This window comes from Artibeus jamaicensis, unplaced genomic scaffold (genome assembly GCF_021234435.1).
Source record: "Artibeus jamaicensis isolate MK-2021 breed Jamaican fruit bat unplaced genomic scaffold, CSHL_Jam_final contig_233, whole genome shotgun sequence".
Lineage (NCBI taxonomy): Eukaryota > Metazoa > Chordata > Mammalia > Chiroptera > Phyllostomidae > Artibeus > Artibeus jamaicensis.
The window spans coordinates 29432838-29448947 of record NW_026521486.1 but is presented as its reverse complement, the minus strand read 5'-3'; the positions used below and the strand labels follow the sequence as shown (position 1 = coordinate 29448947).

Here is a 16110-nt window from a genome sequence, read left to right as displayed (position 1 = left end):
CGCACCTTTGGGAAGGTGTTATGTGGGATTCCCAGCATGTGAAAACAGTGATGGCCTAATGGAATTTCTATGGGTTTGTGACTTTATTTTGAATGTCTCTTAAATTCCAGACACTGGTAGAATTAGTATGCTGAAGAGTATGACATGGTTGCTATTGTTAGCTAATTTATGGACTAAGCGTGGAAGCAGAGAAATAGGTAGAAGTGTTAAGGTCGTATGACATGACATCTGGCAGAGTCACATAGAGTGCATACAACATGGGAGCAGTAATCAACCCGGATGGTGGCTGCAGAGAGGGTCAGGGAAAGCTTCCTGCATGATGGGACATCACAACCAGTCTGGTCAGGGACCTGCAGAATATCCTTTTCTTACTATGTTATTTTCTGTGGTGAACAACTGCACACTGGGGTTAAACAACAGAAAGTTATTCCCACAGTTCTGGGGAGCAGAAGCCTGAAATCAGGATAGGGCTGTGTTTCTCCTCTAGGCTTCAGGGGAGAATCCTTCTTTGCCTCAGCCCTGGTGGCTCTAGACATTTTTTTGGCTTCTGATGCATCACTCCAACCATTGCCTCCACTGTACATAGCCCTTTTGGTTTGGGTGTGTTCTCCACCATATCTCTTATCAGGAAATGTGTCAGAGGATTTAGGACCCGCCTTGATAGTCTAGGTTAATCTAATCTCAAGACTTTAACTATATCTTTAAAGACCCCTGTCTCGAATTTAAGGTCATATTTACAAGTTCTTGGAGTTGGATGTGGATATCTTTTTTTTTTTTTTAAAGAGAGGGGAGCCATAAAACCCAAGATCTCACTGTCGGTTAAATGGATTCCTGTCCAAAATGGAAAGGGACATTGAATTTAAGGTTCTGTAATTATTATACAATGGGGAGGGACATCCTGGTGCCAACCAAAAATGTTAATGGTTCCTGATTATAGGCACCTTGTAGAATGAAAACTGGGATGGAGTGTTTTTAAGCCTGCCAATTCAAAGCTTATTATTAGTTCTCTTTCCATGAAAAAGAGGGGTCACTCATCCTGCATTCACCCTTTCAGTGGAGGAGACCTAAGGTAACTCCAAGTCGATTTCCCTTCTCAGGCAGATCACACACAGTGATGCCAAGCCATCAAGATTGTTTTCTGTCTAAGCCTGCTTATTAATAATTCAGTATCTTAGTGAGACAACCTTGTGATCAGTGGAAGTGGAAGTAGTCAATGTTGGGAGAGTTGTTTAGGAGGCACAGAGTGATGAGGCTTGGAAAATAATCAAGCATGTTAGTGAAAAACAGGGAAGATCCAGAGAGGAATCCAAAGCCTAGATGCTGAATTTAGTGTTGAATACGCTGAATCTGAGGAAGCAGTAGCTTATCCACATGAAAAAAAAATTATGCAACTGATGGCTGATGGATCTTCACCTTCTTAAATTATTATTAGAAGGCATTGCTTTTTTTAAATCAAAGAAAGGTACATTGAGAACTTTTTTAAGTGTGTCATGTGGGGTCTCAACTGCATCTTTAAAGTTTTAACTCAAATTTCTTATTCCCTAAACATAATGCTAGGCACCAGACATTTATACATAAAATTTTATTTCATTCTTTGTATATTTGCCTGACTCTTAAGTTTTTTGTTTGTTTTGAAAAAATGTAGTTATTTTAAAATTTCACTTTATTTTCCTTTTCCTTTTCCATATTCTTACCAATTAAGCATTCAAGAACAAGCAGTTCATTTATAATTGATAGTCTTTTCTATTCCTTCCATCTTATTCACTCTCTTGTTAAATCAGTGAGAGAGAAAGAGGCTTCATTACTGGTCTTTCTCTGTTTCTCTGTCTTTCTCTGTTTTGTAAGGGTGAGAATTATACTTAGAAAGACTTTCCTCCCAGCTTCCTTGGAAACTGACATAATCGTGTTTATTGTGAACTTGCAAGCAGGGCAGGGATTTACAACTTGGTTTGCACTCATTGTTGCCTTTGAAATGACTCAGCTTTTCACGCCATTGTAGCAGATGAAGAACTCTCTAAAGTGGCACTAATGTCACAATCAATGTGTTAGTATAAGTCCTTAAAATTTCATTCTATTCTTATGATGGCTAAAATATATTTCATATGCCTTTATGTTATATTTTAATTCAAACATTTAGATGAAGACTGTTATCTGTTCATGCTACTTTTTAATATGCTTTCATTTTGATGAACACAGGTTTAAAACAGTGAAGGTTAAAGTTTGAAGTGAAGTAAACATGGAATTTAATGGAGTTCAAGCTTTAATATGGTAACAGAACATCAGCAAGTGTTTTCAAATAACTTCCCTTAGCGCCATAGTAGCTGATCAAAAGACTGAAGGGAATGAGGCTTCATTCAGAGCTTAATAAGAGAGTCACTTCAGTGAAGGACCCACTGCTAGCCAATGTATCTGATGCCTCATTGTAATGACACGAGAGAAAATTGTATTGCTTTTCATATTTGGCATTAAAAATGAAAATGGACATCAAACCAAACACACTGCCTGACGATTCTTAATATCTCTACTTCGCTATAAAATGCCTGAGTCATTTTAAGAGGAAGAGTGATGTCAATGGGAGTACTTTTTTTTTTCGAATCAGAAAATAATATTGACTTCCTTTGTGTTCTCTTAATTAAAATTCTTACTTCCAGTTGAATCCAGTAAGTGTTGCCTGTTACAGATATGTGAGGGCAAAAGATAGATCCAAGTTTATCCCTAGGTCATTAAAACTTGTAATTGTTAAACTTTCTCTGTGGAATTGAAACTGCAAAGTTAGTAATGAAAAGAAGGGTAGGAAGAACAGCATCCAAAGCCCATCATGTTCAATAAGATTAAGGGTAAGTGATGTTGGAAGAAATTCTGATATCTCTGAATTTCTCCAATAATAATCTATTTCTCCAATAATAATCTTCTAAATTATGCTTGGGAAAAGTTTAGGCCCCTAGGAATTTTCAATAGAAAGAGTATGCATTGACTTTTAGATTCCACTGTTTATAACTAACATTATATAGATACAACTTTTAAAACACATGTTATCCCCAAACATCCACAGTCTTGTAAACATGTTTTATATTGAAATCTTCAATGAGTAGATATGACTACAAATAGCCTTTGTGATTTACAGCTATGGGGAAAATATCATCAAGATTTAAAATTCATAATGGATTTAAAAAGCAACAACGGTACAAAAAGAAGATTTTGAGGATGACGGTTAAATTATACACATAAATAAAGAAAATCTTGGCAAAGACTCAAATTTGGCCAAATTTTAAGTAAAGGTTTATATCAATTACAAGGTAAAGGAATCTTCTGCTTCTAAAAGGCGCACCCTACTCTGTTTTAGTTAATCTTACCAGTAAAGCCGGTGGGCGATCTGGATGCTTTGCAATGAGCGGTGTAATAGAAGTTGCACTAGAGGACTTTCAAGGTTCCATTCAAACTTGATAGCCTGAAGTAAGAGACAAAATTACTTTACTCTTTTTTTCTCAGTAATAAAATTATAGCAGAACACAGAAGGCTTAGGAGGCTTGAGAAAAGACCGGGGAAAATGTCATAAGCATTTAACAAAATGCTAATACCATAGTTTATTTAACATTTGTTTGCTGGTGTGTAACTAATAAAGCACGCACAAATCACACAATTTAGGTTTGTGTGGTCTTGTTTCTTTTCCGCGTGTGTGTGCCTCAGCATCACAGGATAATAACTGAGAGCAGATGGCTGGTGGAATCTAGCCATACCTAAGAAGAGAGTCCTGGCAGAAAAATACACTATGAATAGTGCTCTGGCTATACAAATGGCATTATTAAGCAGTAGATATTTCTACCCCTTTGGAGATGTAATTAATGCATACCCAAAGCCTTAGCTAAAATCACCAACTGGTATATTAGTATTAACCTGCAGACCTTGAAGCTTTTTTTAGGTCGGAAAGCTGATTGTTGCCACTATAACCCACAGATTCCCGACTTCTTTCCTTCATCTCCACTGTGATCAACTCTCTCAAGGGTTTCTAGGACCCCCAACTTGGCGGAAAACACAGGCAGTAATGGCAGCCCCCAGTATCCTTAGCAACATAATTCAGACCTCCACCTGCACTGTGCGAGGGCTTCAGCATCAGCAGTCAGTGCCTGGACCCCATCATCATGCCAGGAATCTAAGTATGTGTAACACTGAAATCCAGGTTCTCTTAATAAAAATGCTCATTCCTGGGAAGCACTTTATCTGCCCTTCCATTAGCCAGATAAGGTCAAGTTAAAGTTCATCATCACCATGCCATCACTTATCTAAGAAAAAAAGATCAAAAATACGAACAGTAAAATGACAACTCACAACTATCAACAAATGAACCAGAAAAAGAAAAACAATGAAAACAAAAACTAAGCAAACATTTAGAACAGGAACGGAATCAGAGAAATGAACATCACATGGAGGGTTTTAAGTGGGGAAAGGGGGGAGGAATGGGGGGGAAAGGTACAGGGAAGAAGAAGCATAATTGGTAGGCATAAGGTGGACTGGGAGAGGTCAAAATGGTATAGGAAACAGAGAACTCAAAGAACTTATATGTACAACCCATGGACATAAACTGAGGTGGGGAAAGCGGGAGGGTCGAGGGGTGCAGGGTGGAGGGGGGATAAAGGGGAAAAAAGGGAGAACTGTAACAGCATAATCAATAAAATATACTTAAAAATGCTCATTCCTGCTTGAGAGGCAAAGCTTCTATCTTTAGGTGCTCAGTAAGCCATTTAAGTCTTGTCTCTCTCACACACACACATACACCCCCCCCACACACACACAATATAGACAACAGGCAAAGCTGTTTACAGACATCATTCATTCACATACACACCTGAAGAAACACCTCTATATGCCTACCATCCTCAAGGACGAGAAAGTTTATGAATTCCTCAGGTGTGAGAGTGCTAAAGATGATTTCAGCACATTTGCATAAATGCTTGTTACTGTCTGAATGTATAACAACCATAATGGATGCTGTCTTAAACTGCAGGTGTGACCTTCCCTCACTTACTTGCTAATACTGGGCTGATAGGCCTGTGTTAATGCCCTACTTGCATATGGTATCAGAATATGAATGGAAGAGATGTCTCTAAATCTCTTTATTTCCTTGCTTCTGTTTTTAGCTTTTTCTTTAGGTTTTCCTATTATTTCTTCCTGAACCCAATAATTACTCATTAAGCTTGAATTGCCTTCCTTGCTTCCAAAACCCCTGCATGACTCTGTCTATTGGTGCAGTTGCCCCCTAAATCCTGCCTCATTGCTTAAGATACCGAACATGATAATAAACCTACCTGCATGGCTAAGACCTGTGCTTTGTAGTAACCTCTGGGTTTGTGTTTTGACTACTAGCTATGAACAATGCCTTCTGCTTTCATCATGGTCATAGAGGTTTTTTTATTGCCGTAATGTAGGCTGCATACTTCTAACAAGATAACACATGAGATAACATGCTTTCAGAAAATGATCAACAGGATAGAATTTTTTTTTGTCTGGGGAAGTTTTAAAGTCATGTTAGAACATGGAAGTTTAAGAACAACTCTACAACAAATGCTTTCAAAATTTATTTTATTTTATTTATTTTATAGTCACACTATATACTTCTTTTCCATCTCAAAACATTTTTTATAATATTCCTTTTTAAATACTTAGGGAATAGCTGCAAATTTACCTAATTTTTTTTCTGTGTTTTTCGTATTATGGATTCTGTGCGCATCCTGTTGAAAGAATTTTTATTTGAAGATACATGGCTCTCTGTGATATTCCTGGTGCCAAGTGTGTTCATTCAGATTAGAACTTTCGATAGGTTTAATCTTGTGAAAACTTACTTTTTTGAGTTGGGTTAAATATTAGATGTTGCCCGCACTAGGGAGTTACAAGATGAATGGTATTTCTACAAGTCAAATCAGTCTTTATTTTCACTACAGTATCCTGGCTGATGTAGGAAAGTCACAACTGTAAGTACTGATGTAAGTAATTATATGGTACAGCTGTCTCCTAACAAGCCCGCCCTGTAGTTTTCAGAGTACTGCCTATTGGGTTTGTAAAGTGTGGTTTTTCAGTCTAATAGTAAAGGCGTTCCTCATCAGGTGCAGAGTCTCCCATCTTAAATGTTCGAAAACGGAAGCACTTGGCATTTATTTATTTATTTTAAAAATCATTTGTAGTTGTTATGCTATTACCCAGTTATGTTATGTTGTTCCAGTGTGTCCTTCTTTGCCCTCCTCTGCCCACCCCCCCACTCCCACAGTCAATCCCCACACTGTTGTCTGTGTCCTTGGGGCATTCATACATGTTCCTTGACCAGGCCTTTCCCCTTCTATCCACCACTGTCCCCCTCCCCCTCCCCTCTGGTCATTTTCAGTCTGTTCCATGTTGCACTTGGCATTTAAAGAGCTTGTAACTACAACCTGGCCTTTAAGATAAGAAAACACCCAAGTTAAAAGAAAAAACTTTAAAAAACCCCATAAAGACCACTATTATAGACATATTCAGCACTAAGTAGAAAAACATATCATTTGTAGTTTGAATATTCAGTCATTGACATGGTCATTTATAATTCATATTCCAAAACATTCAGACTAAATTAATCTTAGCTGATATTGTAGGTAAATTTATATTATTTCCAAAAATTGTTCCAACATTGTGGCTTTGATTCTGTCACCAAAATATGCTCTCTGCTGGCAGAATTTAAGAATTATCTTATAATACTATTTTTATAAAATTTATAATCAATTTAGAAAACTTTTCGGGAAAGGCATGAAACATAAATTATGAGGAGCTAGACAGCAAAAGACTAATTTTTATATAACCCTTATTAGGTAAATTTTTAATTGTTTTACATAGATACAAACATTTCATCACAAGCATTTATATTTTGTTCTAGTTCTAATTAATAAGCAAAGTTGCTTTTTAAAAATTTTCCTTTTTGGCTTTTATATAATTTTTTGGTAACTGTACCAGTTTTGGCTAGAGAATGTCTCCATTACCCATGTTGACATATGAGCTATAAATTCACCCTCTTGGCCAGCCAAATTGCAATGTCACTTTAAGTAGTCAATTGTTGATTCATTGAAAACTTTCAAAGAGAATTATTAGCTAAAATCCTGGAATTCCTTGGCAGCTCTGCTGTTCTTACCTGAACCAGCTGTGGGAGATAGTCCAGCAGGTCATCATTCAAGAGGCTGTCTAATTGTTGAACTGCCACTTTCCGAATTTCTTGATCTGGAAAACTAATACAAAGCAAATATATCCATTAAGCAGCTAATGATATGGAATAATCCATGAGAGACATAAGGAAAACAGAGAATGAGTTCCATCCTCAGTAGATAAAATGATAATCCCACAGTCAATTAAGATGATCATTAGTAACAAATAGTTATTATTTTTCTGTATTCTATAACCTCATGTGAATTTAGTGGAAAGTCCTTTTGACTAGGTTTTGAAAACTTGGGTTTAGTCAGATTCCTGCCAGCTTTCTTGGCTATAAAATGTGGATGGTAAGGTATCTAAAATCTTTTCTAAAATAGTATGAAAATCTTTGCTTATAATTTAGCCATGCATTTATTAAATAAAGTATCAGCAGCTGGAGACTTGATGGTTTATGTGATTAAAAATGAAATATATTTGAGTGAGGTTGGCCAGATCACAATGAAAATGAGAACTCTAAAGTATTTTATAATAAAAAAATTAATTTAATAAGGCTAAATCTTGCTAGACTATGAGTTCTTGGGGGAAGCTGTGCCCTATTCCCTTTGGGATGTACACGCCTGCTGAAAGATCTAGCACTTGTAAGACACTTAATAAATATGTGCTACTGAGCTAAATTTATGGAGGTATTTAGCATTTGAAACCCCATTCCAAAGACAATTTATCCTCAAATGGGCTCCTCAGGTTGCCATTATCTTGTTCCATCAGAAGAATTAGATTCAATTATCTCCAGGCTCCTGGAAGTGCCTGGAGATAACTTTTGGCACCATGCAGCTTTGACATGATGTTGATGTACTACTTTGACATGATTAAATAGAACTAGGGCTCTGGTTGAAACAATGAATACAATTGTAAATAAAGAAGTTTTCAGAAAAATATGCATAATTTAAAACATGAAGAACTGTTTATAGTGACTCGTTGAAAAACAAAGAAATGAATAAACAAATCAACAAAACCCTAAAATTGTCTCGTAGGGGAACTAACTGGATGATTGTTTTCAGTCAGGTGAGAGCTCTGAAGATTGGCTCCTAATGTTGTGGAGGTCAGAAAGCTTTGAAGTCTGCAATATCCAGTCTCTTTTCAGCATTTCAGGTCACTGAAGGGTGAAATGAATACTATGCAGCTACAGTATAAAGGAAAAAATGGTATGACTCAATATCTCTCAACTCTTCTGGACAGCAGTTGGAAATGTAATGTTTAAACAGGGTCCATGTTTTTTCTTAATTTAAACTGAGCATTTTAATTGCAACAAGAATTTAACTTCCACGGTTAGTCACTCAAAACCTTTATTTCTGACCTGCAAATACAGTTCCGATAATTTTCTCTCTTTGAGCATTCCAGTGAGACCTATTGAGAACTGTAGTCCAGACACATTGCATGAGGCACTTAGTGAAGGTCAGAAGATCTCAGCATAGCATCAAAAAAACAGATGGAGAGCAGAAAGGGTGTAATAAAAATGCAAAGCTAGAAGGTCGGCCTGTTTTTAACACACAAAGACTTTATTTTCTCCTAACTAAATGCGATCAGCTCTAATTTATTGCTCTCAATTACTAAACCATTTGTCTGAAGCCTGCAGACATCAAGGTCAGTTGAGAACAGTCTGAAGTCTTTCTCAGGGAATAGTTACTTGGTACATTCTGTGGCCTAAGGGTTGGCTTAAGTCAGATACTAGTCACTCTTGCCTTCGCCTGTGTCTATCTTATCTCATTGATATGAAGAACAACAAAGAAAAAAATAAAAAAGAAACCACAACAAAACTCTTTGGTGAACTATGTCTCTAAGTATGTATTTATTTCCAAATACTAAAATGTAAATTCCATGAAAGTAAAAATTGTTTTGCCTGTTTTGTTACCTGATTTGTCCATAGGTCCCCAATGCCTCCAGTTTGGTGTGCATGCTCTGCATATTTGAGGGAAGAACACCCAAACTGAATTAATTATCTTTCCACCTACAATATCTTGATGGCGGGTTTTCTCTTGTAGTTTGTGTTATTATCTGTATCTAATCATGTAGGCCTAAAAATTTGAGATATTTTCTTTCTTTTTGCTGTTATCATTAAGTGTCCCCCCCCCTTTCCTACCTGGAGAAATTCTATTCATCATCGAAGTCAAAGCTCAAGCATCGGTCTACCTGCAAAGGCATTCTAGCCCCTTTGCAGCCATGCAGAGTTTATCACACCATTTTCTACAGGATTCTATATTCTGTACGTGGTCGAAGAAGGCTCCTTCATTTAGGAATTCTTAGCACAGTCACAGCTGAATAAAAATTTGTGGAATTCCTAAAAGCTTTTTATCTTTATATCTAATTAGTTGCCAAATTCCATAGACTTTTCTAGTCTAATGACTCTAGCCTCACACCTGTTTTTAGTTTTTTCTGCACCTATATACTCTAGGCCATACTTATGTCATGCTGGTACCAATGCTGTTAATACTAATGGCTTATAAAATTTCCTAAATTGTTTATAAGTTCATTTCTCATAAAATGTTAAATTATTTTCTTTCTCACTGTAGATTTTTCTGTTACTCTAATGCTGCATCAAGTGTTTTGGCTCACAGACATGTCATCCTCACTTGGAAAGTGCCATGTGCCTTCTTATTTTTGTGGCTGTTGTAACCTTCACTTGGAACACCCTCCTTTCTCTTCTGAGTTCTAGTCCTCCTTCAGAATGGGACCAAATACTCTTAAGTTAATGATCCCAGTCTTTACTAATCATTGCTCTGATCTCCAAGAGCATTGTCTAAGTGACTGCATGGCCAATCAGGGTATGTTATTGAGCGCCAGGGTTGACCTTTTTATATAAGTGTCATCATTCCTCAGTTACTGAATAAATTAACTGAGGATAGGTTGTTCCATGTTTTTCTTTTTTACTCCTTGGATTTAGTGCCATGCTTCATACATGTTGGGTGATTCATAAAAATACACTGATCATTGTAATAATAAAGAAAATCACACTATGAAGCCCCTTTTATTTTTTGCCATGCTCTGAGATAATTTGTGTAGGTAACAGTAAGTTTAATTTCACAAACACCTTTCATATAAATTCCAGGTTCCTTTTCTCTCAGTAAAATGGTAAGAGAAAAACAAATCTAAAAGCAATGGAAAGAAAAGAATGTATTTTTGGGGGGATTCCTTCAGGAACAAGATAAGGTCAAGTTCAAGGAGTTCATCAATACCAAGCCCTTATTATATGAAATGTTAAAGGGACTTACCTAAAAAAAAGGAGTTAAAAAATAAGAACAGTGCAAGGACAGCAAACTCCAGTTATTAATAAACTACAGTTATTAACAACCACACCTAAAACAAAAGCAAACTAAGCAGACAGCTAGATCAGGAGCAGAACCATAGAAATGGAGGTCACATGGAGGGTGAGCAACAGGGGAGTGGGAGGAAGAGAGGGGGGGAGAATGTACAGCGAATGGTAGGTAGAAAATAGACAGGGGGGAGGGCAAGAATAGTATGGGGAATACAGAATCTAAAGAACTTGTGAGACATGGACATAAACTAAAGGGTGGGGGATGGAAGGGAGGGGGTGTGTAGGGTGGAGGGGAATGAAGGGGGAAATGGGACAACTGTAATAGCATAATCAATAAAATATATTAGAAAACAAAAAACTCACAATATCTGCAAATTATAATCCAAAACAAAAATTATATATTTGTAGCATACTTGTATATTTGGAAAGAATATTTCTTGTACCTTAATGAAAAGAGATGTCTCTTCTTTTTAAAATTTAATCTTTATTGTATTTTTTTCCATTACCATTTAATCCCCTTATACCCTCCTCTAAGAGATTCCTCTTTTTATTCACTATTGTTGCTTGCAATTCAGAAAGAAACTGGGAGAGAAATTGCTAAGAAACTAACCACATGACATCCTGAGATGTGACTAAGGCCTGACAACATTAAAGCATAGCCAAGTAGAACTTGCATTTGACTATTTTAGAAAGAGTTGGCCACATTAAAGGAGATGCTGGCAGTGCTGGTGAATTTTCTCAGAAATAGGCTCTTTCATACCTTGTTGGCAATATATAACATCATGAATTTTTTAAAAAACCTTTCAAAAGTGCTTACTCCTTTTCTAGCAATTTTACTCTCGGCAATTTATTCTAATAATCAGAGATGTATGTGAGGATATACATATATAAGCAAGCTGGCAATGATAGAAATGTCAAAAACTAAAAAGTTAAATATGTTATGACCCTATGATAGAATATATGTAGTCATTAAAATACAAAATAAATCTTTAATGATATAAAATATTATGAAAAATTTATACAGTATAATACCATTAAAATTCGTGTATATTTATCTATATGCTTTAAAGTAAAATATAAAACATCACAATATTAATACCTAATATCTGAATGGAAGTTTCCTGAGTGACTATAGCTTTCTTTTGTAAGCTTAGTTTTAAAAGTTTTTCATACTTTTTATATTCAAGTTTATTAGTTACTAAAAATATTTTTGAAACTAAGGCCATTCAACTGATTATGAAAATATATTAATAATGGTAAATTTACTACCACTAGAAGAAAAAACTCCTAAATCATGTTTTAAGAGTGTACGTCATTGTGTGAAAGAATAAGAATCACATTTTCAGAGGAGAGTAGGGGGACTGGATGAAAGGTAGTGTAGGGATTACCCAAAGGACATTTATTTGTGACCCACAAGACACAGACAATGAGATGGTAATTGACTTAGGGAGGGGTAGGGTGGGGCTGGGCAGAGTTGGGGAAAGGAAGAAAAAGCCAGAACACTGAAATTGCATAAGCAATAAAAAAATTAAAAAGAATCATTTTCAAGTTGACTTGGAATATTCTTTTACTATAATAGTACTAATAAGGACCTATGCTTCTGCAGAATTTATGCTTAAAACCATTTCAGGGCTCTTAATTAGCCATAGATCAACAGACAAATACGTTTCACAAATCCTGACGTTCTGTCCCTGCCCTGTTGTCTGGAATTATTTGAACATTCTTTTGGGGCTATAGTTGTTGGCATTTTATGCTCAGTAACTTGTTCCTCAACAAGGTGAGGGCTGCCCACATTCGTTCCCGACTGTGGTGTGATATTTACAAACTGAAATGTCATATGTAACAGAAGCACTGCAACCTATTTTGAATTTTCCACAAGCCAGGTATGTGTACTTTCCAATGACCCGATTTGCTTGAAAAGTACATGTAATTTCTGCCAATAAACCAGGGAGCCATTCCTTAGTGATTCTGATCACCTTGTTAGCATAATTACTCTAGATATGGCTATTATAGGTTGAGCCTGGGGAAGAAATAAAAATATAGTTAGAAGCTTCTTCAGGCTAATATCAACCAGGTCTTCATTTATTTACAATTGTAAGAAATTTCTTTACAATCAATCAGGAAATAGATTATTTACAGTGTAATAAATGGAAATCTATCTAGTTGGTGTGTCACAAAGATACGAGGTAGTAAAATTCCATTACTTGTTGGGGAGGATGTTACATAAGGTGAAAGAAAGCTTTATTTATAATGAAACAAGTTTTAATAGGTTTAATAAGAGTCCAAGTGAAAGAATCATTACTTTAAGGCTAATAATCATTTTTGAAAGTTCATTTAAGCAACTTTATGTTAACTCATTTAATTTTCCAAGCGTGTCTGAATTTTGGTCAAAAGCTAAACATTGGATGGGCCTACTATTCAGTTTTACAGGAGCTTTGTGAGCAGCGATTCTACATATTCAGGGTTCAGTGGCCTGTGAATTGAGCTGACAATTGAGTTTTGGGGATCTGTAAAAGGTCATTAACCCACAGGTAGGATAAACACAATTCTGTACAATGATTGTTAAATAGAACTCTATACAATGAATTGCAATTAGTCCATTGTCCACTTAGGGTATTCAAACACAAAGAAAAAGTACTGCATGAAGATTAGGGTTGTTAAAGTTAATAAAAGAAATGTAAGTCACATGGCTAGAACATTCGAAAGGTGAAAACACTAAGTAAAATTAAAGCAACTTCAAGATAAACATTTTTCAGAGGTACTGCAGTGAAATATCAGCTCTATATTTCATCAACAATGTCGAGTAAACACAAAATTTAGGGCCAAGAAGAGGACTGACTTGAAATTGTAATTTTACATGGGCAGAAAAAAATATTACATTTTTAGGTAACTTGTTGGCTCAAGTTGCTGCTGAAAAATGACTAGAACTGACTGGATATTAAGATCTGCTTTATAAAATAGGTTCTCCTATTTTTGGTCTCAGGACCCTCCATCCTTTTAAAAATTATGGAAGATCCCAAAGAGGTTTTGTTTATGTGAATTATATCTGCTAATAATTATTATATTAGAAATGAAGCCAGGATGTTTAAGAAATATTTATCAATTCATTTAAAATCACATAAATAAACCCATTACATGTTAACTTAAATAATATATTTCTATGAAAAATAGCTGTATTTCCAACAACAAAGAAAATGCTCAGTGAGAAGAGCAATGTTATTTTACATTTTTGCAAATCTCTTTAATGTCTGGCTTAGTAGGAGACAGCTGGATTCTACTCTTTGCACTAAATCTGGTACAGTATAGCCTTTGGAAAACATTCTACACTCAAGAGTGAATAAGTATGACAAAGGCCAATAACACCTTAAAATTATTATGGAAATAATTTTGATTTTGTGATAGCACTGTAAGCATGTTGGGGACTACGGACCTCACTCCGAGACCCGCAGTATGCAACATAGTTTTGGCTTGTGTCGTGAGCCACCAATCAAGAAATCAGTTCCTGTGGCCCATTACTAAGGTAGGCCGGTTACTCAGTTCATGTGGCAAAAGCTGAGATTTGGGAATCATAATACCCCTTTTCTTCCTTTAAATATTTACAACTCTGTCATCTCTCCGGCTGTCAGAAAATCACAGAAGACTCAGACAGGCTTCAATCAGGCCAGTGGAGTCGTGAGGTAAAATTTCAGCAGAAAAATACATCTCTCAACATCTCCCATTTGACTTGTTATTTTGTAATGTTGAACCCTTTCTTATTTTCTCTTGTTTCCTTTTTTTTTCCTAGTTTGAAAAATGATATAGGGTCAGTATTTTACTCAAAGGACTTTCGAAGTGATGGGTGAAAGCCAAATACAAGGTAATAAGTGTTGACCTTTTAAAAAAGCAACTTGGAGTAAACTGAAAAGCAAAGCAATCTGAGATTATAGTGGAATGGAAATGTCAGACTTCAGAAATACACAGTAAGAATTCACACAGAATGCCATGAAGCTCTTCACAGTTAAAGGCCCCAATGTCAGGTTAGAATGATAAAACCATCAGAAGTGCAGACCTGTCTCTCCCACAAGCTTTGTGTCTGATGAGACGCTCTTCATAAACTTGGAAGAAAAATGTCAATATGAATATCTTTTCTATTTTTCTAGTACTAAAAATGATCTGATGGGACACAAGAAAGATTTTTTTCTAGAAAATGTAGTGAATAAGGATTCTTTAGGATGATTGTAAACCTCTACCTACTGAATAATTCATGCTTCTTCAAGGATTTTCACATGATTACAGAATATTAGAACTCAAAGAAGTTTCAAGTCCTAGTTCAATCTCTTGATTATGCAGAGAAGAAACTGAAACACAAATAGTAGAAGCTATTTGTCCCAGTCCAGTTGCTTGTGGCAACCGAAACTAAGACCCAAATATCCAGGAGGTCAATAGGCTTTCCACAGCACTTTTACCAAGGCCATTTTATCTTTTGACTTGATATTCTCATCTAAAATTCATCAGTCTAGCTGGGGTATATTATTTATTTTACAGCACTCTAAATAGTTCTATAGAGAGACATAACAGTGATAAGTATAATTTGTGAAACTGGACTGGGGTATTGACCCAGTCATGAACCAAAAGGAGTAAGAATGAATTCTAGACCCAAAAAGACATAGAAATTGCACAACGATATTTTTTGATAGTCTATGACCTTGCACATAGAAATTGAGAACTGGCTATATAGTCATGCTATTAATTAGCTGTAGTATTGATTTTGCTCCTCTTATATGATTATACTTTGATTTGACTTATAGACAAGCTTAAGAAGGCAATACATAAAACAAATGGTATATTGAAAGCACTATACAGAGATTTTGTTTTTGGATGCATTAAACATTGCATGAAAAAGCAGCATAATATACTGAAAAAGAATAAGGGATTTAGAGTCTAAATGTGAAGGCTCTTCTTATACTCTCTCTTTCCAAGCAAATTTATCTACATCCTTGACTTAATCTCATCCTTCTGTGGATGATTTCCAACTTGAGGTTTCTAGCTTATATTTCTTCCTTGCATATCCACAACCTGTAAATTTGGCCACGTCAAGCACACCTCAAAGCCAACATATCTCAACCCAAACTACAGTATTCTTCTACAGTCTGTCAGTCACCCAGTGTGCTCCATCTTGTTGAGTGTCTCTCTTACGATTACATACTTACATAAGAAGGAGACCTAGAAGTAATCTTTGACACCCATCTTTTTCACTGTCCCTCCCAATTCAAACCTGACATTTTTCTACTCATAACTTCTCTGATTCTGTTTATTTAATTATGTTACCACTGCCACGATCTCAGGCTGACTGCCATTCTCTGACACCTGGATGCTTCCATAGCTTCCTAGTGGGTTTTCTCTCTTACTTGTGCTTCCCTCACCAAATCCATGCTTCGCTCGGAAACCTGAGTGATTTTTGAAATAGGTAAATGTGTTCTCCCGTTTAGAATCATCTTTGCTTTCTCATTGCTACTGAAATAAAGACCAAGTTGCTTAATACAGTCCTGTTTAGAAGTCTTTAACATGTTCTGGTTTCATCTTAGCATGTCAGTCATCTTACATCACACACTCCTCCTGGGCTTCAGGTACTCAGGCTCTCTTCCAGTTTCTTAAGTGCA

The 16110-nt window shown here is 36.0% G+C and overlaps 1 protein-coding gene across 1 annotated transcript in view; it reads right to left on the bottom strand.

The window, feature by feature from the left end:
* The window catches only part of PIK3C2G (phosphatidylinositol-4-phosphate 3-kinase catalytic subunit type 2 gamma), a 278883-nt gene that overhangs the window by 147125 nt on the left and 115648 nt on the right, over positions 1–16110 (bottom strand). Inside the window, exons 20-21 of the mRNA XM_037136665.2 lie at positions 7148–7241; positions 3354–3448 (exon numbers count right to left, since the gene is read on the bottom strand). Of these exons, the coding sequence (XP_036992560.2) occupies positions 3354–3448; positions 7148–7241 (189 nt within the window). The remainder of the gene's footprint in view (positions 1–3353; positions 3449–7147; positions 7242–16110) is intronic.